The sequence below is a fragment of the Onychomys torridus genome, chromosome 7 (assembly GCF_903995425.1).
Source record: "Onychomys torridus chromosome 7, mOncTor1.1, whole genome shotgun sequence".
Taxonomy (NCBI): domain Eukaryota; kingdom Metazoa; phylum Chordata; class Mammalia; order Rodentia; family Cricetidae; genus Onychomys; species Onychomys torridus.
Genome location: NC_050449.1, coordinates 70,555,399 through 70,582,310, shown reverse-complemented (window position 1 = coordinate 70,582,310; position 26,912 = coordinate 70,555,399). Strand labels below are relative to the sequence as shown.

Here is a 26,912-nt window from a genome sequence, read left to right as displayed (position 1 = left end):
GTTTATTACTAGATATTTTATTGTCTTTGGGCTACTGTGTGTGTCCATGCTCCTTCTCGTGTGTTTGTTGGTGGTGGATAGAAATGCTATTATTTTGTGCAAGTTGATTCTGCATCCTGCCACATTGTTGAATTTGTTTACCAGTCTAGAACTTCTAGAAAGTTTTCTGCTACAAGTTTTAGTATCTCTTATGTAAAATATTATGTCATCTGTAAATAGGCCTAATTTGACTTCTTGTTCCCTAGTAGCATACCTTTAATTTCCTCTTTTTTTTCCTTATTGTTCCAGCTAGTCATTTGAGCACAGTATTGAAAAGGAGTGGGGATAGTGGACAGCCCTATCTCCTTCCTAATTTCCGTAAAACTGGGTCAAGTTTTTCTTCATTTTGATGCTTGTGGCTGTGGGCTTCTCACATGAAGTTTTTATTATGTTGAGGTGTCCTCTCACCAGTCCTACTGTCTAGGACTTTTGTCATGAAACTATATTGGATTTTTATCAAAGCCTTTTCTGAATTTATTGAGAGGATCGTGTGATTTCCTTTGTCTTTAAGTCCATGTACTACATAGTTTATAATGTTTATTGACTTGTGTATGTTGAGCCATCCCTGCAACTTAGGTATAAAGCCAACTTGGTCACAGTAAGTAATCGTTTTACTATGTGTCTGTATTTGAGTTTTAAGTATTTTTTGAGTATTTTTATATCTATGTTTATCAGGAATATTGGCCTGTAGTTTCTTTATGTTGTGTCTTTTCCTGTTTTGAATATTAGAATAATACTGGCTACAAAGAGAGAATTTGAGAGCACTCTTTCTGTTTTTATTTATTTTTTAAATAGTTTAAGAATGATTTGTGGTGGAATATTGTGTACCCTAATAAACTTCTCTGGGGATCAGATAAGGACAGAGCCAGATACCAAATTAGACATAGGGGTCAGGCGGTGGTGGCACACACCCTTAATTCCAGCACTTGAGATCTCATGTCTTTGCTTGGGAAGGACACACACCTTTAATCCCGGGCTGAGAATTTCATAGAGGTAAGAACATGGCTGGCTTGTTCTGTTTCTCTAATCTTTCAGCTTTCACTCCAATATCTGGCTCTGGTTTTTTTGTTATAAAACCTTTTGAGATTTGTGTTATAAGGATTGGCTATAGATTTTTTTTTGGAAAGTGTAGGAGAATTTTGTGTGAATCCATTGTTTTAGTTTTAATAAAGCATTTTAGAAGGCTTTTTATTATAGTTTAATTTTCTTGTTTGTTATGGGTCTGTTAAGATTGTTGACTTCTTGGTTTAATATTGGTAGTTTGGATGAATTTAGCAATTGTTCCATTTATTTTAGGTTTTCCATCTTAATGGAATCTAGACTAAAATTATTCCCTATGATATTCTGAATTATCTTTGGAGTATGCTGCAATGTCTCCTCATGCATTTCTTTTATGTGTTTGATTTCTCTCTTATTATGGTTAGGTATGCCAAGGGTTTGTCAATCATATCTTCTCAAAGAAATGGCTCTTATAATTAATTCTTTGCATTATTTTCTTTATTTTTACTTTATTGATTTCTGCTATGATTTTTATAATTTCCTCCTGCAGCTTTCAATACTTTTTCTTTGTTCCATATTCTTAGTGTTTTAACTATAGTATGCTGTGGGGATATTTTTTTTGCCTTGTCTATTTGGTGTTCTGAGTATATATTGTATTTGTATGGGTATGTTTTTAAAGTTGGGGGAGTTTCCTTCTGTGATCTTGTTGAAAATGTGGTTATTCCACTAACCTAGAGTGCTTCTCCTCCATTTATTCTTATAATTTCAAGTTTTGCCTTTTCCCACATATTTCATATGCTACTTTTCTGTGTTTTAAAAAAATCCTATTCTTTGCTTATTTCATCTAGATCATCTACTATATTTTCAAGTCCTATTGTTCTATGTTCTGTTTGATTCTATCTTCTTGTAAAGTTGTCCTTTGACTTTTCTAGTTGGGTTTTTGTACTCTTCAGTGTTTCCACCTCTTCATTAAATTATGTTTTTATACCCTAGATCGTCTTCTTCTTTGTCATTTCCATCAGCCACATGTTTGTGTTTTACTGTGCATCAGTCAGGTGTTTTCTCTTTTTAAACCCATTAAGTTCATCGAGCTGTTTGTATCTTTCAACTCCTTGAATTCTTTCATAAAATTTATGATTGTTGTTTTAAATTTTGTGTTCTGGGATTCATCTAGGTAATTTCCATTGGCAATCTGGTAGGGTTGGAGGGACTGGTTGGGTTGAAGGGAAGATACTTCCTTGATCTTTCATTTTGTTTTTATTTTTGTGAAGAGGTCTGGGCAGGTGTACTTCTTTTGGTAGTCCTGTGTCTGATATGGACAGAGCAGTTTGGGGCTGAAGCAAGGATGTACAGGTCAAGTTGGGCCGAGGGATTGGATATGGCTTATATGGAATGAAGTCAGGTGGACACAAGAGTCTGGGTTAATATACAGGTTGTGCAGCTAGATCCAAGCATGGAGTTTGGGAAGAGAACTGGTGCTTATGGGGGTGCATGGTAGAAAGGATCAGGCAGACTCACTTGGGTAAACCCTGGAGAAGGATGTGCAGGATATGGCTGGGTAGAGAGGTGAATGTAATATGGGAGGGTCCTGTCAGTAAGAGGCAGGCTTGGAAGTTCAGGAGGAAGCTTAGATATTGGTGGTTGTATAGGTAGTGCTGATCAGACTAGGCTAAGGCACTTGATCCAACCACAAGGGCTGGATCTGGGAAGCTGGAGAAGGTGCATGGAGGGAAGGATCAGGAAGGCTCACCTGGCTAGAACCCAAAGAAAGATCTGTAGAGTCTGGCTGGGTGGTAGGGCAGAATGAGTCCCATTAATTGTGCTTTCACTGAACTGTACTTTCACAAAAGTCCTTCTGCTGGAAGGGATTGTTTTAGACTTGGTGACCTTTAGCAACTGGACAATGCAGTTGTGATAGCTTCTGTATTGTGAACTTGAGGATGTGATGCATGCCTTATCATCTTCACAACTTGGTAAAGAATTTGGTGTTCTGAGCAGCTCATAACCCCAACTCCCAAAGTAGCACAACTAGGGTGTGTGATTGACTTGCAGCTCAGACTCTAGCCAGTGTCTCCTAAGCTTGTTCTGTTTTTTTTCCCCAGCAATGAGAACAGGCATGTTCATTGAGATACTGAGTAAGATGCAATGAGTTTGGATTCTTTTCTATAATGCTTTTTTGTTAGTTGCTAAAAATATATTCTTATTCTCATAACATGAGAAAGGCAGAATATTTTCTTTTTGTGAGAAAATATTAAAGGGAACTGGAAACAACTTTGAGAAGAATTGAAACCCTGTTCCTTGTGCTGCTCAGAGTATGAGGCACATTGTATTGAAGGGCGTACTGGCTGAGGTTAAGGGCCATTCTTCAGATGCTCTTACTGACAGGAAAGTCAGGTGTGAATCCATCTGCAAGGAAGCCTCAATGAAATGAGTTTGAAACTGGTGGCAAATTTGTAAAACCTAAAAAAGCAAACAAAACAACAAAAAAGAGCATAACTATCTCTGTGTAGAAGGAGTAGACATGGAAACCTCTAAATCTTCCAGAGCTAGAAACACCAAGTCAGAGAGAACTCCTCAGATTTTGAAGTTCATAAACATGACACATGAATTGGGCATATACTCTGAATAGTTCCAGATCTTTAAAGAAACTCTCATTGTATATTTCCCCATGCTCTTTTGGCTTTTGCTAATGGAGGTTTAAATATATTTAAATAAAAAAAATGTATCCTAAAATAAAAGCTACATTTTACGGCTATTTAGAGTGGGTCAAGATGATGCATTTGACAAACTATTCATCATAGTCAATTAAAAAAATAAATTTTAGTAAAATTTAAGGACATTTTGCCCCAAATACCTTTCTAGTTAACATAGTGTGGACAATTAGAGCATTCCAAAGTCACAGCCTAACTTCCCAATGCTCATTGTCTTTTATAGCTTTAGGGTATCATTTTGACATTCATTGGGTATAGTTTAATATTTCAAGTATCATAAGAATTATGTTTGCCTGTGGTAATTTTCCACAGACTAAACTATTGGCTTCATTTGGTTTGGACTGAAAAATGTCATTTCATGAATATTGATCACATGCTATGGTCTTTGATGGCAAAGGAGTTGAATAGTAATATGTAACATACTTATTTGTTTGTTAAAACACTCAGTTTAAATCACTTCTCTATAGTATTTTGCTGAGGAGAACTACAATAACATTATTTATGTGATATATTTATCTATGTAACTCTGTTTCTTCCTCAGTTTACCCTTCAATCCATTCTATACCTTTATTAATCCCTTTTCCCCAATGGAACAAAAGACCCAGTAGACTAGAGATACAATTGAAAATACACTCATGATACAACAGTCACTTCTGGTTTGTGCGTGTGTGTGTGTGTGTGTGTGTGTGTGTGTGTGTGTGTGTGTGTATGTGTGTGGTGTGTATATGTGTGTGCATGTGCATGCATCAAGAGGCCCAAGGTTGATGCTGGGAGTTGTCTGCTATTGCTTTTCCATCTTAGTTCATTGAGGCAAAATTTCTCAATCAAATGCAGAGGTCTCCAAGACTGGTAGTTTTGCTAGAGAGTTTGCTTTGTGAGTTCCCTGTCTTTGCCTTCTCAAGCTGGAAATACAGTTAACATATGCTCACCCTGCATTTATGTGGGTCCCTGGGGATCTTAATCTGATTCTCATGTGTGAGTGACAAACACTTAAATGCTGAGCCATCATCTCATGATATAGTCTTTTTTTTTTTTAAGTTGTGGCAATTTTATTAAAATCAATCAGACTTTTTATACCTTTTCCAGAAACAGAATATAATGGTATTGGCAGGATCAATACAGTTGTAGTTGCCAGGAGACAATGAAGTTTGCAAGTTATATAAGGTACACAAGATTAATGATTAAGACCATCAGTATTATTAAGATATGCAAAAAGTATTCCTAAATGGGGAATGAAAACATTTTAAACTGGAGTGAGGTCAAGAGAAGACATTTGATCTTCACAATGAAGAGTAATTCTCTATGTGAACTGAAATTTAGAGCAAGTCAGTACCAAAAAATATAAAAGATACAAAGTTCAAGGAACACAAGTGATTCTTTATGGCTAAAGAATGGCAATAAAAATGCATGGAAGAACATTGCTGGGAAGTTGAAGGATGCCATAAACAGCTTTGCTGCTGTGTTTAGCCTTTTCTACACCATTTGGATTTAATTTCTTGTAGTTTCTCTATAACTGTTACTATAGTGAAGGCCATGCATAGTCTAACACAAAAATAGATTCAATATTACATGTGCCTTATCATCTGGTAAATCAGGAGGTCCTCCAGTGTCTAACTATAACTTACCTCTCCTATACATCCGTGTAGATGTTCCCACTCACCAGACAACCCCTCTTCTCAAAAGACCAGGTGTTGTTCCTGCTTACGCCTTAGAAGCAGCTTTCAGTCCCAGTGGGATTCTTTCAATAACCGAACCACGTGTCTCTGTGCAATCAGGTGACACTTCATCCTTTAAAACTGCAAAGGCTCCCTTGACAGTCCTTCAGCAATGAAGGACTTTAGTGTAACTCTTTATTTTGTTTTATGGTATCCTCCCACGGGCTGTGGCTATCTGTGACCACACACACTGTACACTGTATATAAGGCACCGTGGCTGTGTCTGTCAAGCACAGACATTGTGTGCAATGTTATCTTCCTAACCTTACCTCCCTTACCCTATAGGATGAATAGTGGATGAGAAACACTGTGCTGGGGAAAATTAACTCTCTGAGTTGTTAGTTTCTATGAAAAATTCTGCTCCCTTCTCACCATTTCTCATGACTAGTGATAATTGTAGAACATAAAAGAGAAAAGAATAATCGCCACAAAGGTGATTCTTGTTATAATTAATTTTCCAAATTTTGTTTTGTAATACGGAGAAGATAAGTTTGAAAACAAAAGTTTTAAGACAATATTTTCCTGTATAAGGACTGCTAAAGGTAGAGGAAACAGTCTTCCCCAAGGAAGAGCACACCAATTAATTATCCAATACCAAATGGTCAGTTTTGAAAACACACAGACAAGTGACATGATAAGACTAAGCAGGTTGTATTTAGGAGCGTGCATGTATATACATATATGCATATAACAATAATTAATAAAAAAGAGGCCATGGCTTTGAAAGAGAACAATGATGGTGTCAGAGGGGTTTGGAGGGAGGGAAGATTTCAATTATATTAGAATCTCAAAACCTAAAAAATAACTTACTAAAATGAAGGAATGATGTAATTTATCTTTAATGTTCCTTTCTCTGAACTCTTCAGAGTATATCCCATGCTCATATCATAATTCTACCAGACATGGTGCCTGCTAGTGAAGACTAGTAGTTTTAGATATGTGTATTCCCTTGATCTGCTAAAAAAAAAGTGAATAAACAGATTCTGATGAAGAGTATATCCTGTTCCATAGCTGGTGAGGCATTTTGTAGTAAGGATATGAGAGCATCTGAATAACAATGTAGATGTAAGAACTGGAAGGTGAATGCAGATCAGAAGACAGGGTGGCTTGCTATTTTAAATACTGTACAATCCATTCCAGTAGAGAACTCTAATTTGTCTGTTTGCCAACCTACCAGGACACATATATGCAAGTGATCATTTTTTCTGTTGAAAGCCACTGCCTAAAGGGATCAGACATTTGTTCTAATTACTTTGCTAATCATATTTTATAACCTTTTATAATTGCCTTCAAACTCATTCCACATATTTTTGAATGACTTTAATGATGATAAATTGTCAAACTACAAAAGTAGATTAGGACTAGGTATCTTGAAAAATTCCCTGTAGCAGAAGACTTAGAGTGAGCAATAAAAATTTGAAAGATAAATAGGTATAAATGGTTAAAAGAGATTATAAAATAGGAAAGGTTCAAGGAAAGGAAAGGGCAGAGTAGAGAAGAGAATACTGGGAGACAGAAATAACACTAAAGATTTTTTGAAAAGTCATATGGAAACCTACTCTAGAGCTTCTGTATATATACATAAAAAGACTTAAAATGGAATCTCCCTTTTAGCAGGGCAACAGTATCTCATGTGAGATACCACAGGATAACAAAGAAGTCAGTAAGATTCCAAAGACTGCCAAACATTATAGACTATTGCCAATGTTGTTGGTTACTCCCTAGAACTTGAAGATATGATCCTGTTGCTGAAGACACCACACACCCAAGTCACAAAACATAGAGAAATTAAGCTTTTACTGATATTAGAAGCTTCCTTCTTACTGTATTGCTTTCATAGTGCTGGAAGGTACTAAGCACACCAACGGAAGTGAAAAGCAGTCATCAGTCTTACCCAGCTGTAAACCTTGTGAACTAGAATAATGACTGGCTTCATAAGACAGGCCCACTGGTGCAATAGTGGTACAAATGTCATAAGGAGTAACCAACCTCTTTTCAGTTGGGGTTTAAGACCTGCTCCACAAGGTGAGACCCATACTTGATACTATTATTGGATCAAGAATTTTAGGCTAGACAAGTCATAGACCATAGAAGAGAACTTATTACTATTATTCTGCTAGATGGACATAGTATTCAACCAGTTCCTAATGATAATCAATATACCCATAAATTAATGGATCTCTCAACCTGCATCTGAGAAATTTTTGTTTGCAATAGATGGCCAAGGTGCAGAGAATAAGAGAATTCAGAGTGCCCAGCCTTAAAAGGTCATATCATCTTCCTTCCTTCCTTCCTTCCTTCCTTCCTTCCTTCCTTCCTTCCTCCCTTCCTTCCTAGACTCAGGCATCATTGTGAAAGAGAGTAGAAAAGAGTGTAAGAGTCAGCAGTGGTAGATGAGTATAAAGAAGTGTCATCTTCTGGACACAGTGGTATAGCTGTACATATAAACTCACATCAGTAGTGACAGCATGAGCAAAGCCTGTATAAGCTCAAGCATACCAATTTTCTGCATAGAGAGAGGAGGTGTACACACAGTCCCACTGATGAGCTGTCGGTAATTGTCAGCTGCTGGGAGAAATTGGGTCATTTTTTTCCTAACAATGTGTCCCCTAATAAATTCACCATGACCATGCTCTAGAGTATGGCCACACACCCAAGTGTACTTGGGCAGTATAAATTGACTTTGGTAGGAGAAAAAAAATGACCCAAAGTTGGTTGAGTAAAGAAGGGGATATATCTGGAATAAGCTGTAGGAGGGAGAGTGAACATGGTGAAAAATCATTATAAAGAACTCTCAAAAAAGTAATAAAATACATCAAAACAGGATCAACTGTATGAAATTACCATCTTCCTAGGTAATTTTCAGTTGAATACTGACAAGCTCATGTGCTTCAATCTGTGAAAAAGTTTAATAACAAAAATGTAAGAGGAATCTCCAAGTTGTCAAATACTGTTTATTTGGATTCTGATGCTACTTTGAAGGTGTTGAAGGGACTCAGCATAAAGATTGTCAAGCAGGTAAGAGTAGAGGAAGGCTGGGCTGAGAAAGGTAGAAACAGAAAATGCACCACTGTTACAAAGCTAAGATCTTTAAAATATTGTGTTTTATATTACAATATAGATGAGAAATATTATTTTCAAAGAGAAATGAAAATTATATTTGCTTAGGGTAGGTAAGAAGTAATATTTAACCAGAAGGCTATTTTTAAGTGGGTTTGAAATTTGAATTCTCAAAATCTTCAAGTTGAGAAATTCATGAACTTAAAATATAAAGTTAGCTTCTCTCGCTGCTTCTGAAAATGGAGGGACAGCCTTCACTGGTCAGTTGTAATTTAGATCACAAACAAACTTAGGTTGAAACATTAAAAAGATACTTCTTGCTGTAGATATAACTCAACAGGTACAGTACCTGCATAGCTTGCACAAAGCCCTGGCTTCAACCTCAAGGAGGAGATAAACTAGGCAGCATGGTGGCCCACATCTATAATCCTAACATTTGGGAGATAGAGGCAGGAAGATCAGGAGTTCATAGCACGTTTGAGGTCAGTCTAAAATACATGAGAGCCCTGCATCACAAAAACAAAAAGGATGGTGTGAGGCTGCTGGAATAGTAGGTAGAAATTATAGCGAAGTCAATACTCCAAAGAATAAAATTATATTGGGTTGGCTTCTAGGTTTTATATATTTTCTTTCAAGAATGACCATTATTTACTCACTATAAAGTAGCTAACACTTAACCAAAATATAATGATTTGTTAATATAAAAAAAAATCAGAGAAAAACACGCGAGGTCACATAGAAACTGGAATTCAAGGGGAAGGGGCCATACTGGAAGTCTCCACAAAAGAGAGCCCCAAATGCTGCTTCCTAAACCCTGGGTATCACTTATTCCTAACATAGTATACAAAAACTGAGTAGAGACTTTGGCTGCTACTCAGTATCAGGGAGTTAGAGTTTGAAGTCAGAGACTGAAGGAAGGGCTGATAGATGGCTCAGGATGCAAAAGTGCCTGCTACCAACACTATCAACTTGAGCGAGAGTCATCTTTCATGGAAACAGCCATGTAGGAGAGAATTAGTCTGCTGACTTCCACACTTGTACCCTGGCATACACTAAATAAACAAACATAATGTTAAAAAATTTAAAACTAAATGAAAATAGTATTTATGGAATCATCAAAATTATAAGTCTTTTTGCATATACCATTGCCTCTAGTTCATAATTTTTAGGCATACCAACAGGGTAATGCCATCCATATTCAAAGGGAAATACAAATTCTTAACAACAACTCCAAGGCTTTGCAGATGTTGTAATTAACTAACATGGACTCAAGCTGTTGTTAAGATGAATAAGAAACAAGCCACATTCAATCAGTTAAAATTTAAAAATCGAATAAAAGCAAAATAGAAAATATAGAACAGATGTAAAAAAAAAAAAACAAAAACAGCCTCCAGTCTTTTCTTTTAGCCAGAGGGACAGCCGTGGGTGCTGCGAACTGAACTCCTATATTTTTGGTTGTGAGCCTAGCCTTTAACGGCTGAGCTATCCCTCCAACCTCCAGTCTTTATCATTACTACACCTTATATTAGAGACACTTGTTGCAGAGAAGAAACTGGACAGATGTGAAATGTGTCTTCCTGTCTGAGAATAGCTTACCAAATTGTGTCATTAGGGTTTTTTTTTTCCTTAGAAGTATTGAGATTTCTTTATAGGACTTCTTGATAAGGACATCACCACAGCATTGTAATGGATGAGGAACCTCATATGAGAACTGTTTCATTTATCACTAGGCACTAGATGGACCAGCCAGGACTGAAAGCAGCCCCAAGGCCAGCGTGTTAGATCTACCAGTGGAGGTAATGACTTCAGCTTGCCCTGCTTTGGTGTGCAACCCCCATACTCAATGCTAACCCCGTTCCTGGTTTCAATTCTTCCAGTTGTGTTTTCCTGCACAGCTCAGGCAGCAAACTGAAGAGCTCTGTGCTACTATTGATAAGGTCTTGCAGGACTCCTTGTCTATGGTAATGCCGTAGAGTAGAATGTGCTGTTCAAACCTTTGCTTTGCTTTTCTCCATTCCCCTCTGTCTTGCCATGATGCCTCATAGGCTTGTTCTTCCCTTTCCTTTTGTTCTTCTCTTTTCCAGCATTCTTCTGATTCTCCTTCACGGCCCCTACAGAAAATGTTGGGTTCTGAAACCATCAAAGTATGTATGTATTTATTATGGCTTACTGTCCCATTCCATTTCCTGCAGAGATGATTTCAAATGGTGTTTCAAGGCTCAGTAGTAATTTGAGGAGCCAACTCAATAACTAGTAACTTGGCAACAAAAGTACAGTGTAGTGTTGACTTTGCTTCTGTTTGTTTACATGTATACACATAGGTCAGTCTGCACTGTGAAGTTATTTTTAGCTGTGGATCAATTTCAAATTGTGTGAAAACCAATATTTGTAAAGCTACAAAATTTGGAATTTTGTGGATTTACACATCAAGATTGTAGCTTATATTAATCTTGGACCACAGCTTCAGTATTAATGAAACTTATGTACACTTAAAAGTGTAGAATTGGGATATTGAGTTTACTAAAGCAACACTGTAGTAGCTTTCACATGGCTGTCAATTCTTCAGTTCCTTCCTTCTCACTGATTGAATTAATTTCACTGTTCTGTGACTTAAAGAAGCAGAAATTTGGAGACATTAGCCTGTCAGAGTTGTTCTATATGTTTCTTTCTTTCTCATAAAGTAGCTGTTTTCTATTACTAGGACAAAGTATACAGCTCCCTAGTTTTATTACCTTCCCATGCTTAATGTAGCTCTATTCATCCTAATTTCAAGATGGTTTTTCCTTTCTGTGTACCAATATTCCTTTTATCATTTTCAGCCTTGTTTTCTCTCTTTCAATGACTACAAATACTTTTGGCATGAACTGGATACCATGGGACATTGTGTATTTGAAGCAGATTTTGAATGTACAGATGCTCATGACTTAAAAGAGTAGTCCTCATTTTCAGTTGCAGCATTACAGACAAATATAAATTGCTAATATGCTTATTTATTGTCCTTGCTGTTATGATGTTAGAGTTTCATAAGTAATCTGGACACCACCTCTTGTCAGATACTTTGGAAATAATTTCTGCTATTTGGTACGTGTGTGTGTGTGTGTGTGTGTGTGTGTGTGTGTGTGTGTGTGTGTGTGGTGTGGTATTGGCAGTTACCTTTGCTTCAAGTATTTATAATGTGGCAACTATGGGCTTGGGCTTTGTAGCCTAGAAAGATAAAGACAAGCCAGGTGGAAATCCTAAGGAGAATACTATAGCTGTAAAAGAAGAGAGAGAATTTACTCAGATCCACACATGGAATGGGGTTAGAAAGGCCACTGATAATACCTCCAGACAAAGGCATAGTAATGCATGCATTATGTTGTCCTGAGACAACATAGCTTGTTTCTGTTAAGATGTTGAAAAAGTCAGTGCATTTGAAGTTTAGTGAACCAGGTACAAACAGTATAAAATTAGTTTAAGAATATATTTGTCATGGTATGAAATTTTGATCTCAAGGAAAATGGGACACAAAAATGATCATTCTGACTGTGGGAAAGAGACTTCTGAGGAAGTCATGAGTACAGTTACTGATAGTGGACCGGAAAGGTGGGTTCAAAGAGCTGTAAGTAAGCAAATGGGTTGGGGTTTGATAACATTCAGATATGAGCAATAAAGGAGAGGAGTCATGAATGAGACCTTCATCTCTCATACTCAGGGCAGATGACAGTGAAGTAGATACAGCATAATGGAAAGGAGAGTGTGGGAATTTAGATAGTGTCTGTATTTGAATTGTACAAATGGAGTCATTGAATCTGCAGCTAATGGGAGAGATGTGGGCATCGCATACTGTGAGCCTGTACAGAATTCCAAGGAACAAAACATTACAGGTTGGTAAAGGTAGAACCAGTGAAGCATAGTGAAAGGTTATTTTAAGAGGGGAATCAGAGAAGTGTGCTATCATGAAAGCTGTTAAAACTGTTAAGAGACGAGAGTTGTTTATTGCTACCAAGAGGTAGGAAAACTGTAAGTCTAGAAGAGACCTTATGAGATTTGACTTGTGTATTTTGAAACTATATTACTGATGCTTATAGGTAGATCATTCTCAAATCTAAAATTTTATAACTTTGGTAGAATATAATCTTTTTGAAAGATTTTCTTAAGTTCTAAAGTAACCTTATATTTATAATTTTTAAAATGAGGTTTCCTCCATGTTTCTTCTTGTAGATTTTTATCTTTTATCTTTTACTATACCTTTGCCCAGTTTTCTTCAGGCTCACAAATTTCCATATATCACTTTATATTCAATGTAAGATTCTGCTTATTTGGGAATTTAAGTCACAGTTATTGTAATATTTGTTGTATCATTACTCACTTCTGTTAATATTAATTAATATTTTCAACTTAGATCATTTTGTCCTATTTGGTATTTTGATTAGTTTTTACTTTCCTTTTGGTAACTTGACATTTATTAATTTGAATTTGAAAAAATTTTAATTTGAAAAATTTACATTACATTTTCTTATTTTTGTGGTTGCACCCACACATTAAGGAGAGTGATTGTTGAGTTTATGTAAGGCTCATAAATGTTATTTTCAATATTATATAAAATAGTGCTTTTCAAATTTTACTTGTTTTTCACCAAATCAAAAACACAGAAACATACTATTTTTTAATATATTTTGGAATTGGATTTTAAAGTTTTTTTTAAATTTCTCCATTTAGAGTTAAAAAAATTTCTTCTTTATTTAGATCTCTCATTATCATTCATTCATATACTCATTTTTTTTTGTTTTTTTTTTTTTTTGAGACAGGGTTTCTCTGTGTAGCTTTGTGCCTTTCCTGGAACTCGCTCTGTAGACCAGGCTGGCCTTGAACTCACAGAGATCTGCCTGCCTCTGCCTTCCAAGTGCTGGGATTAAAGGTGTGCGCCACCACCGCCTGGCTCATATACTCATTTTTATTTTTTGTAATTGTTCTGATCATTGTTTCAACTGAATCTCTTTGTGTGTATTTTGTAAACTTCATCTATGATAAAAATCTTCATTTTGCTCTTTCATTCAAGCTTGTTTTCTGGGCTGATAAGATGGCTCAGAGAGTAAAGACACTGACCCCCAAGTCTGACAGCCCGAGTTCTACCTGCTGGACACATATGATGGAAGGAGAGGTCTTTTGACCTCCATGTGCCTGCTATGTCCCATCCCCCACACTGTCAGTCAATCAATATTGTAATTAAAATTATAGTTTTGCTAAAAAGTAGGATAATGGGTCTTCTCTTTGCCCTCTGTCTGTTTATATTCTCTTTCTTATACTTACAAATATTTTGTCACCACGATATTTGTAACTGCTAGAGAGTGAACATTTTCAATCTGGCTCTGTAAACACTGTGAATATTGTCTCTGGATATGACATTACTAATTTTTCCTATAGGTGGCTAGGAGTGCTTTTCATTTTCATGTATTTCTACTGTTAGTATCTATGGCCTTTCAGCTAGAGTCTTTCGACTTCTCTCCTAAATTCTGTAGATATTTTTCTGTTGCTGTATCTGATACCTAGAATAGCAATAATAATTCCCAGTACTAGGATTTGTCAACATTGTCAAGATTTCCTCATTATTTTCAGAATAAGAGGAATGTGTACCCTAGAATTTAGATTGTTCCCATTCTAGGTGCTGTGCATAGTGGGGACCCTGAACTTCCTTCTGCTCCCCTGTACCCCTGTTTACAGCTCTTTTCTCATCATTGCCCTGGTTGTCATCACTGAGGAAGAATTCAGCAGAGGAATAGCAGAAGCTGTCAGTCTGTGTGTCCATGTAATAAGAAGCTTCCCTTTCTGGAGCCTTCACAAAGGAGCACAATTTACTCCCTAACTATGCTCCTCTGCTTGCCTTGTCCCTTATGATGCAAAAAATTGTAAGACAGCAGAGACAAAAATATCTAAATGTCAACAGTTAAAAAAACATAGAATAAAATAATATGTGCCATTATTTTGGAAAAGATGAAGTAAGCGGTTAGTAATGGGATCAAGGAAGATATTTTTGTTCGATTTTTGAGGCTTGGAATGACAAAATCACATTCTTGTACTGGTGGGTCTTGTGTTAGATGAATGGGAGGTGCTGGCTATACAAAAGAATAGAAATACTGCAGAAAAATTCCATCTACAATCAGCTCTTGATTCAAAAAGGAATGTGTTATGGTCGGACTCCCTCCCCCAAGAATTAATAAGTAGAAGTAATCACTGATGTGGTGTTATAATGTGGGGCTTTTAAAGTGTGACTAGATCATAGGGAATGAGTCTTAATTGATGGGATTATGAAAAAGACCAGAGAGAAACTTCTTACCTCTTCTACCATGTGAGGAAACAAGAATTTCCAATATGTGAATGAGAAAATAGGACCTTATACAATGAACCTATCTAAGTCTGTTCACCCTCTAGAACTAAGAAAATTAAATATCTGTTGTTTACAAACTACCCTGTCCATTGCATTTTGTATAAGACAATTAGACATTTTTCTTTGATAAGAAAGAGAGAATGGCTTTCACAATAGCAGAACAGAAAATAGAAGTCACAAGTCCAGATGTAAGGACGGGCATGTTGAGGCTGAGAAAATTATTTCCCAAACAATGTTCTTATTTCACAACAAACACCTTTCAATGGAGTAAGTTTAAGATGAAAATTAAGCACCATATTTTACCAATTCCTTCTCTGTCCCTTATTATTTCTTGTTTTCCTCTGCTTGCTTATCTGGCTTTCCCAACTGACCAATGTAGGGGGTACATAGAGGTCAATCCCTAGGTTTCTCATCTGTTAGTATTGTCACCCAGCCTCACAAAAATCACAGAAGTGTTGACAGCTTCAAATGTGTGCTCTGGTCCAGTATCCTTTCCAGTTTTAGATTCCTAACTATTAATCTTCATTCCATTTCAGAGTTAGAAAATCTTTCAAGCTCAACACACAAATGAAGATGTAGTCAAGACTGTTTTCTACCAAGTGATCACATCCACCACTTTCCCACATTTATTGATAGTAGCTTTTCATTTGCTTTAGTCCATAAACTTTGTATGAAGTTTTTCTCTTTTTGTCATGTTCGACACCTTTTTTTTCTCACTATTGTTTCAAAACACCTGTAGAATGTGATTATTTCATAGCCTCTGTGCTATTGAACACTGGTCATATTTTGCTGGCCAGAACAGTAGCATAGCTGTCATGTTACTACATCACTCTACTCTGTTCTTAACATGCCACACAGAAATACTGTTATTCCTTTATGACTCTTGTCTAAAACCTACATATTTTCCCAAGAAATATGTAGTCAAAATCTTTATAAGATGCTTTCTCTGAACACTGTCATGATCTGCCCTTCCCTGGCACTCTCTACTCTGTATTGAGCCATGGTAGTCTTTACTATGTCTTGAATGCCCTAAATATGCTACCACTTAGTATATTTCTTTATCTGATTCCAGAGCTTGTAGAGTGAACAATCAAAACTAACCATCATGAGGAACAAGTTTTGGATCACTCTTCAGGCTCAAACCTGTTCCTGGCAAATGTTGTTCTAACCTCAGTAGACCTAAGAGAACAATATTGGGGGATTACCAAGGCATATGGAGTGTGCACAGGTGAAGCTGATGGCTATTTATTTAACATGAAATCAAGGTGTGGTTTAGAGTTTCCACAGAAACATTTTACTTATCAGGTACAAATGTGAGATAAGTGGATCAGAGAGACCATGTAGGGCTTCTGTTCTTGTTTGACAAGTGAATTTGTCACATAAAGGGAGGGAGGCAAGAGAAATGAAAATATTAAACATAAGGCCATGAAATAAATGGAAGCGAAGAACTTGAACTAGAATCAAGTTAATATTTTAGAAATCTCACTGTAAGCATAGCTGATAGCAGAGGTATTAGAGACATGAAGGTATTGGTAAAGAGGTGACAGGACCTGCCTGTACTGAATCCACCAGGTTTAAATGAATCCCCAGGGGTGCCTTGATCCTGGAGGACATGGGAATGGAGGGGAGGGGCTGGAGGTAAGGTAGGGGTGGAGGCGGGAGGGGGGAGGACAGGGGAACCCATGGCTGATGTATAAAATTTAAAACACATAATAATAAAGAAAAAAATTATAAAAAAAAGAGGTAGATTTTTTAGAGAGGGACATTTGAAGTTGAAATTTCAGAGAGTTTTTATGTTATTCTTGTAGGTGAAGTTGGTTTTGGTCTTCAAAGTAAATGATTGAAATGGGATGACTGTGTTTGGGTGTAAGGGGCTCAAAGAACAGACAGAACAGAAATTTCTAGTGAATTCTGAGACAGCCAAAACTATAGAAGAAATGTGATGAGGAACTATATGACTCATGGCTAACACTATCAATAAATAAGAAGAAATTGCCAGAGTTTTGACAATTAAAGGGTACTAATTTTATAAAGCAAATTTCAAAGATAAATAGAATTTTGTATAGATCAGTAGGATTCATGGTTAGAAAGACTCAGTAGAGAAAAAGATGCATTCCTGTCTTAAATTCTTAATCTTTCATTATTCACTAGTTATTGAGATGCATAATTCTTTTTATTTTCATGCAGACTCCTACAACTCATCCAAGAGCAGCTGGTCGAGAAACCAAATATGTAAGTATCTTTCTAACTATGCTTGCTACTTTTTCAATGGAGTCCTGTACATATTTTAAAGGGAATTCAGCTCTACAGAAATTATAATGGAATTTAGTCATTTTTTTTCATAAATTGAAAGGTGTAAGATGCTATGATTGGCCCAAGCACAGGAAATTAGATTATGTCAGGTGTACAGCATCAAGTAACTTAATCAACTGAATTCCTTCTTAAATGAATTATTGTTTAATCCCCTTAGATAAACAAAACAGAATTGTATTACCTGAGTTTTATACTTCCACTTATCAAAGCTTAGATGGCATTTATTTTCATAAGCACTGCTTGAGTTAAAGAAATAGTCAATTCACGTGCTTGACACATTAAGGTTAGTTCACATCCAAAGGAATCACCAGTTTAATTGGGATGACCAGTTTGTTGCTTTTCTGTGTTTAAATTATCAAGTAATTTAGTGTCTGTTTATGAGAAAAAAACTAAACCATAGAGATGGAGAGATGCATTGGGGGGGGGGTGAGAGCACCGGCTGCTCTTGCAGGGGACCCAGGTGCATTTTCCAGCACCCACCTGGTAGCTCACAACTGGCTGTAACTCCAGTTCCAAGGGATCTGATGTCTTCTTTCTTTCTTTCTTTCTTTCTTTCTTTCTTTCTTTCTTTCTTTCTTTCTTTCTTTCTTTCTTTCTTTCTTTCCTTCTTTCTTCCTTCCTTCCTTCCTTCCTTCCTTCCTTCCTTCCTTCCTTCCTTCCTTCCTTTCTTTTTTTTTTTTTTTTGCCTCTGGCAGGCAACAAGCCCTCAAGCAGGGCACATACATACAGTCAAACATGCATATGTAAATAAACAAGTCTTAGAGAAGAACACTACACTAACAGATATGTAGACATGAATTCCCATGCTTAATTCAAACCTTACCCACTTTGCAAATCATGTTATGATTGAGGTCCTCATCTGCTCTGCACAGACATATTTTGCTACAAATGAGACAGTTTCCTAGCACACATTGAGCATTTAATCTAAAATAAACCATTAATCTATTCCTTTTACAGCACATGCTGTTTTCTCTAATCTGTACTCTCCATCATTATCAAGGATAAATAGTTATTAAATGTGTATTGCATGCCATCATCACACTTCACACCTTTCTGCCTTCGTTTGGATCTCTCTAAGGCAAACAATAACCTCAGTGAAATTATTAAATTTTATCATATTCGGGAAATGATGTTTACAGGATGTGGCAGGAACATGTTTCAGAGCATTTTCTGGAAGCGTTTTCTGTCAGTTTCCATCATTATTGGAAGTCCTTTGGAGGAGACACTGGTAGGCTAGACCCTGGTGGGCACTGTTGCTCCTGGGGAAGGTCACTTACTTTATTTTACCATGCCTCCATTTTCACCCATAAGATAGGGGATGGCAATATCATTCCCATTTGATTAATTTAAGGTTTATAGGGTCCTTACATGAAAAGCCCTTAGAGCAGTCTCATTTCTGCATCTATCCACACCTCCTCCCTTCTCTTGCACCCATTTAGTGTCAGAAGACTAGAAGCCTCATGATTTGGATTCCTTGATTCTTTAGTTGGGCAAAAAGAAATTTCTCTCTGTCTCTCTCTGTCTCTCTCTGTCTCTGTCTCTCTCTGTGTCTCTCTCTGTCTCTGTCTGTCTGTCTGTCTGTCTGTCTGTCTCTTTCTCTCTCATTCAGACATGGATTCTGTGGTCATAAGGACTGGTCTCCAAAATAAACACCCAAAATCCTTTTCTCACTAACCTTTCTCATCAATTGCTGAAGTTTCATGAAATGTTCCTGATTAGACCACCTTACAGGCAGCTGCTAGCATCTATCTCACCCTCCTGGGGGAATTGTCTTAATTTGTATTTTTTTTTTTTTTTTTTTTTGTGTGTGTGTGTGTGTGTGTGTAATACCTGCACTTGTGTGGGTGTGGAGACCAGAGGTTGACATCATGAGTTTCCTCAATCACTTTCCGTTTTAATTACCAAAGCAGGGACTCCCACTTGAACTGGGAGTTTGACACTTTAGCTAGTGTAGGTAGCCAGCTGGATCAAGGATCGTCAGTCTCTGTCTCCTGATTGCTGAGGTAACTGGTGGCTTGCCATGCCCGGTGAAGGTACAGGTAAAGCCTGGGGTCTTCAGGTTTTCATAGTAATCCTTTTACTCAGTAAGTCATCTACCCAGGTTCTTAAAAGGTTCTTTATTATTATACCTAATCAAAGGAAGTTATATTTCATCCCCATAGTTTGTGAGAGTCATTTTAAGTTAACTGTGAATCATTGAACAAACTTTAGATTAGAAAAAACATAACTTTGCTACTAAGATTCTTGACCTTAATTAAAGTTTGTTTTTTGAGCAAGAAGCTCTGCCTTTTACTTTCTCCTAAAACATAACATTAAATTGTGTGTGGCATCTCAAATATGTCCGTGTCTTTGGAAGATATGTTTTTTTGGAAGAGGACATGTTATAATGGCAGATAAAACCAGTTTTTTGGTGTCAACTTATAGATAATTTACCAACCCATGGCTGCGGTTACCATAATTACTAAGTGACAGCTGATGCATTTACTCTGAGAAGAAAATAACACAATTTTAGGACAGAAGTTCAGTTTAGCTTTAGGCTGTCCTCCTATGTCAGCCATCTGTCTTAAATGTAATATATACCGACTTTTAAAAATGAATAAGGCAGCAATTCATTTTTGAAATTCTGATATAATGGGTAAAACACATGATGTTTTATTGAAGTACAAATTAAATAGTTTTACTTTATTAACTTCTTGTTTTAATTTTCTCTCATGTTCTGTCAGAGTAACTTTGAGAAGTCTGCAGTCTAACATTTTCTCCTGGGGAAATTAGTCACATTCATGATAACATACATGCCTAGACTCGAGGTTTCATTAACTTTGAAGAGAGTCCTAGATTTGGTTCAAAAGCAAGGGCCTTGCAGTTCACCAGTCCATTATTCCAGAGGGGGCCGAGTAAGGGAAGGATGGAAGTCAGGAAGAAAACTGTGTTGCACTTGAGGATATCCTGAGCATGTTAGCACCGAACACACTAAGTCCCTGATTTCAAATATAATCCAGGTATCATTAGTAGTGGAAAAACTAGCAGTAATTCCCAACTCTGTTGTCCAATTCCCGCTTTTTTTCATTGATCTGCCAAATATTTATTGGACATCTATCATGTACAAATTATTGATGGGTCACTGGGGTGAGTGAAGTGAACAGAATGGTAAGGTCCTCACTTCTGAGGTGTAATTTTCAACAGAGGCCATAGAAGTAACTAAAATACCAAATCAGTGATCCACTTTCTTATGGAGATAGGGGAGAAATAGCCAGGGAATGAATGACACCAAAAGAGACAGAGTGGGCACTTCGGGCTGTATCCACATGTTAGTACGTTCATGAGATTTTCACTCATGTTATTTTGACTGTAACACGTTAAGTAAGTAATCAGGGCTTTTGTGAGTAATAACTGCGTGGGTCTTGTGTGGAAGAGAGAAAGAAAAGTGGTGGAGAACAAGAGGAGGAGAAGGGAGAGAGGGACAGAGAAGAAGGAAGGAAGGAAACAAGATGGAGGAGTGGAGGGAAGAACGAGTGTTATCAGTAGACAATAATGTTCCTTCGGTCCTGGCTAAATGCCTGACTATTGTTTACAGACTGTTTTAGGATCAGTCTGGATCCATAAAATGCTCGTTTTGTTTAGATTAATTAACGTTTTAATATTGCTTCTCCCACGGTGTGCTTGAATTAGAGGCTATTTTAAAGTAATTTAGTGGAGATATTCTTAAGCACAAGAGAAGCAAAATAGGACTAACAACATATTGAAATGCACCGTTAGGTCTTTTGTACAATTGAATAGATCAGTTTCTCAACAATATTTCATTAAACTTTTAAACAGATACTGAATTCAGCAATAATAGCTAGCAACAAATAAACTTTAATTGGTTCATTTAAACCATCCATGAGTCCTGTGAGGTCAAGATTTCCAGCCACCCCCTCTTCTTCTTCTAGGGCTGGGAATTGAAACCAGGCACAGATAATATGGTAGGTCACTACTCTACCACTGAGCTGCATCCCAGTCTTCCTTCTGAGACAGTTTCTTTCCTCTGTGGGAAATAATAATTTTTATATTAAAACACTATTTCAGTTTTCATTTAGTCTCTTGCATTTGGAAGAAAAAAATTTTCTCTGCTTGCATTTGCCTTTATTATTTTTATGAACTGTCACCCATATAAATCTATTTCAGTCATGTAATTTAAAAATCACAGCATGTGTCCTTAGTAATTCAATCTTAGAAAATGGAATATTTGTGCTTCTAACGAATTTATCAGAAGCCCTTGGTTTTGGAGTAATGTTCTGTTTGATAATAACTTATTTCATGAACTTTTCACATTACATGAATTACTTTTTAAGTTCCATAAAAATGGTACAGCCTTATTAAATATATGATAGTTTATAGGTAAAAATCTCATTTTAATGAGCTCAAGGAACAGAAAATGTCATTACCATGGAAGAATATTGATTCCTAAATATCACAATATATTGAAAAACGTGTCAAACCTTACTAAGAATATTTTCCACTTTATACACAGATATTCAGATAAAGGTCATCTTCTCTCATTTATGCAGCTCACGGATTATTGTTGCTATGCTTGGAGGTGTTGCTATGCTTGGAGTGATTCAGGTGCTGCTTTGTTCCAGGCCTAAGTGTTGAGGGAAACCAAGACTTAATCTCACTTGGGGTCCAGATCTGCTTCCAGAGGCTGAGGCCAGAGGTTAATGAGTTACTGGAAGAGTTGTACACATGAAGGCAGGAAACTCCACTCTACCAATTACTTGCATGTGTTCTTCTTCCTGTTCAGATGAGTTTCTACAGTGCATTTGTGTGTGAAAAGGGCCGAAGGAGGAGTGGAAGTTACCATCAGGCTCTGCTCCTCTAGAATGGAGAGGACAGAATAGGTTCTATGTCTTATATTCATGAGAAGATATAATTTTATGTAATTTTAAAGTTTCTACAATATGAGTTCTGAGGAAATGGAGCTCCATACAGCAAGAAGGGGCCTGGTGGCACTTTATGATTTTGGTATTATGTCTTTGGAAAGCAAAATTAGTTGTTCCGAAGCTGGCTAGCATAGCTGGGGACCTCTATGGTCATTTGTCTTTCAGACAGTTACATCTTCACTTCCTAGTCTCCACTTTTTTAGTTCCTGTATAACCTAATTGTAAGAAAGGAATGGCAGCACATATTTCTGTTGTCAGCATTTAGAGGCTGAGACATTAAGGTCATGAGATTGAGCCCACTTTGAGCCCTATAAAACAAACAAACAAGCAACACACCCCCAAATAAAACCAAACAACCAAAAAAATACATCTAACAGTATTTCTTTGATGTTACAAATGTAACTTTACTGAAAATGTGCTCTATTATTTTATAAAAATTTATACTTTTTGATTGACAAATACTTTTATATTCATGGAAAACAGTGTGATGTCTCATCTGTGCATACATTATAAAAACTTTGATCAAATTTATATATATATATATATATCCCTACCAAATTATATTTTTTGCATGTGATAAAGAGTTTCAAAAGTAGACTTTAGTAGTTTTGAAGAACATGTTATTTGTAACTACAACCATAGACAGTGCAGTTGGTAACTCACACGCTCAGCCTGAATGAAGTTTCATGTAGCCTTTCTTTAACATCATCTTTTATCTTCCCTCTGCTGAGCCCACCCCTGTCATCCCTAGTCTCTAGGCACATCACTGTGAAGTACGTAACATTATTAGGAAAAATGGAAAATACTAACTAGTTGCAAAGATCTGATCACCAGACAAAACGAGTGAAATACAGGAACCAATGACAAAGAGATAATGTTAAATAGAATTTCTAAAGAATTTTGGAAGCAAATTATTCCCATTCCCAATTCTGGGGGTTCCTGTTACACTATTCTCTTAATATAAATCTGTTTTGAGAAAAATCTGCATTGTTTTTTTTTTTTTATTTTGGTGTAAGTAAACATAAATATCAACAAGAGTCTACGTTTAAATAAAATATGGATTGAACAAACAAACGATACTATCTAACCTTGAAGAATCATTGGTATCATGTGGTAGTGCTGATATTATTAAGACAAGAAGAAAAGCAGCATATACCCTACTATGCGAACTAAAATGCATAGGATGTGTGGCACATTGCTCAAAAGAACCATATCATGGCGTCATGCTTTTGTTTTTTTCTATAATTTCCAATAACATCCATCATATTTCTATTTTTAGGCAAATCTTTTATCATCATCTTCAACAGCATCTGAAAGTCAACTGGTATGTATCTTGTTCATAGTTGTTTACCTCCTTTGAACATTCTTTCTCAAGACAACTTCTGCTGAAAGAAAGTGAAGAGATAATAATTTTGCTCACTTGTCTAACAAAATTTATTAATGTTTTAGTGAAGTCACACGATGGCTGCTCTTTAGGTGACTAATACATACAAAAAAATTATAAACCAAGACTACACTAGCTCTGAGTGGTGGTATTACAAGAGATAGAATTGAAACAGAACAAAATGCGACTTGAATTTGCAAAGGAGATCACTTCCTGATAAGAGGGATCCAAAAATAGTTTAAGGAGATCAAAACAGATAACATGGGGTAGCTTCTGGATGTGTGGGGATGAAGGAGACTGTCTCTTTGTAAATTCAACAGAACAACCAGAATCTTCAATCATTCACTACCCAGCCCCTCCAGGATAGAATCAATGCTTTCTGACACAGAGAATGAAGCAGGAGCCTAGAAACAAACATTGCAGTTACATCATAAAGTTGACTAGTACCCACTTTAGATCTGAAAATATTACAATTCTTTTAATTTTTAAAATAATTCCTAATTGTTTCTTGAGAGCAATGTTTGGAAGTCAAGAGTGGTTGACCATGCTCATGTAGAAGTTCATTCACCACAACATACAAAAGATATATTTTTAGATGTTGATTGATAAAATACATGCTTGTGGATTTGTATGCTACATATATGATATTAAAAATTCTCCTTCAAAGGCATACTTGAAAAAAATATTTAAGTATCAGTTTTATAGAATGAAATATACCACAAACAAGTTATAAATACAGTAAAACCCACTTAAAAATCTATTAAAATATCCTGTATTTCTGTGTTTGTGTTCTCTAAGAGATATGAAAAATATCTCATTGACTTAATGAGGATATCTTTGCATTTAATTTAGAGCAGTTCTTTAAGGAGTCCAAAGCATGTCTTAATTAAGTTTTAATTTGAGATTTCTTCTGAGGTATAGATGCATTTATGAAGATGTTATAATCAAGAAAATCACAAAAAATATTGGACTGACACAATCATTCAGTCAAATTATTTTGATTTCACCTTGTGATATTTATCCTATATTTAAGATTGCCCAAAACAGATTTAACCAGAAAAGAAATATTTACACATAGTATCTTATTCTTCAGTGACATTATATCTAATTATAATTTTTTCATTTCCATAAAAATGTTAACCATCATATTCCCATGATCAACACTCTTGGGATTCAATTTAGAAAATGGGAATACATAGAAACAATTTTGAAAAATAAAACCACTATAATCACACACATATGTATATGAGTTAATATTTATATGAGTTTATAATGCATATGTATTAATGATATAACAGGCAGTTGCATATATATCTGACTAAATATGTATACATGTGTGTCTAGCACATAATAAATATTAGAAATTAATATATGTTAGAGTTAAATTGTATGAATAAATCTATCACTTTGGAATCAAATAAGCAGTTACTGTGACAATTATTTGAATCAGCTATAGGTCAGAAATATTGTAAGCTTATGTAAGTAAAAATATGTGACAAATTGTTATACTGCCACAAATTTAATATCAATCTCAAATGTAGAGATTTGACTTTTGAATGATAAAGTAATTTCAAGCTTTAAAAAATTTTCAACCTGGCCTACCTACTTGCTTATTGCTGTTACAAGTGTTCATCTCCAAAGAGTTATAACTTCAGCTCTTAAAATATTTGCATTCTGGATTTATGGTCTAGCTCAATGATGAAGTACTTGTCTAGCATCCACGAGACTCATGTTCAATCCCCAGAACTTCAAAACGCAAACGTGTGTGTGTGTGTCCACGCACACATATTATGTATGTTTTTTTTTCCCCTAGGAGCCAAATGATGTAATGTTGAACTTGAGAAACTATTTTGGTACTCTGATAAGGCTCACCCACAGTATTAACTTCTCCTCTATTAATCACCAATACAGTAGTTAACAACTGGAAAGGAATCTCTCACTCTAAGTGGAGGTTGGAATAAGTACGGTGCCAGCCTGAAGGGATTTTTATGAGACTCATATAGCACCACAAGCTATATTCAATATGATCCTATAGAAAATGAAGATATTATGATTGCTCTCCAAAGCCCTAGATCATCAAAAGATATGAGAAGCCATTTTTATAGGCAGCAAAGTGGAGGCTGCAAGAGTCTAATTAGATCATTTAAGGTCATAGCATTAATGTTTATCCTCGTTATGTGTGGTTTTCAAAAGGAATTATTGTTATTGATTTTTAATAGTTCATGAGGCTTAAGAAACCTCTGTTGAGTAAATTAGGAAACTGGCCTCTGGAGAACTCTTATCTCCATTGACCACCTGCATGGTCTGGCTTATCCTGAAGTTTTGCATTGTCTGCTAAATATGGGGACTTAATGAAAAGGTGCAGACAGGGTGAAGGCAGATTGAACAGGGCATCAGGGACCCTGGAGCAAACTGGATAGTGCTTCCTGTAGCATATCAAAAGGAACAAGAGGAAACAGAAAATGTTGATTGTCAGTTTGAAGCTTGGGTGAAGCTTTCCTAATTCTGGAACTGGACCATCTCAGTGTTAACAAAGATGGATATGTCCTCTTTTCTCTGCTTGGGAAACAGTTTAGTTTGGACAAGATGGGTAAGGCCTGTTCATTTGTTTATTTATTTTTGTTTTATGAGGGGAGCCTAGGTTAGATGACAGTTGACTCTTTTGCTGTTGGAAGTCCATGTCATTGCAGACCATTCAGTGTTGTTCAGGATGGGCTGCTGAATCTGCTGAGCAGACCATAAGAGGTTTAGAAAATAAGCCACATGGCCCCAGAGAAGTAAAAGCAAGTGCAGCTTACTGGAACAGAATAAAGAAGAGCCTTAAGCCGGCAGTGACTTTGTCTCTGGATCCGAGTGCCAGCTGTTGTACTCTGCTTTAGTGTGCATGACTCAGCTTTCTGAGGGCCTTTAAGTCCCTGTTGTTTAGAAAGGCTTTTGTGTAGAACTGATGTCTTCTTTAAACTCAAAGGCAGTTTCTCCTTGACCAGTTTTCCTTGACACAGCACACTTAGGAGCTATAGCATTCATCATGTACGCCTCCTGAGCTGTGACTCATGCTATTGTCTTTTCTTTTCCATCAGACTAGTTCAATCTGTATTGTGTATAGTCCACAAAACAGTTCTTGAGCCACAGGATATGCTTTATAATTACTGAAGCCCATGTTTAGTTTTATACAGTTGATATGGTAATTATAAAACTTTGAAAAAATAAGCACCCAGTAAGTAGATGTTCTTATGATTTGTCTAGAGTTATTTATTTATTATTATTTATTATGTATTATTTACAATTGACAGTCTATATAAATTCAAAATTCTTATTTTTTCTTTACAAAATTCTGTCATGTTTCTCATTGCATTGAACTGACCCATCTCAGTGGTCTCATAGCATAAAAATGAACTGCCTTTC

General features: G+C 36.2%; 1 protein-coding gene across 26 annotated transcripts in view; it reads left to right on the top strand.

Moving 5' to 3' along the window:
• Positions 1-26,912, top strand: part of LOC118587711 (muscular LMNA interacting protein) — a 228,472-nt gene that overhangs the window by 135,298 nt on the left and 66,262 nt on the right. For 14 of the 26 annotated variants that reach the window (XM_036193739.1, XM_036193738.1, XM_036193740.1 and 11 more), the window contains 5 exons: positions 10,255-10,320; positions 10,402-10,485; positions 10,609-10,668; positions 17,079-17,123; positions 23,403-23,447. In XM_036193739.1, the coding sequence (XP_036049632.1) occupies positions 10,255-10,320; positions 10,402-10,485; positions 10,609-10,668; positions 17,079-17,123; positions 23,403-23,447 (300 nt within the window). Of the gene's footprint in view, positions 1-10,254; positions 10,321-10,401; positions 10,486-10,608; positions 10,673-14,227; positions 14,289-17,078; positions 17,124-23,402; positions 23,448-26,912 lie in introns of those variants that run through there. The other 12 variants (XM_036193744.1, XM_036193729.1, XM_036193747.1 and 9 more) reach the window with 4 other exon arrangements.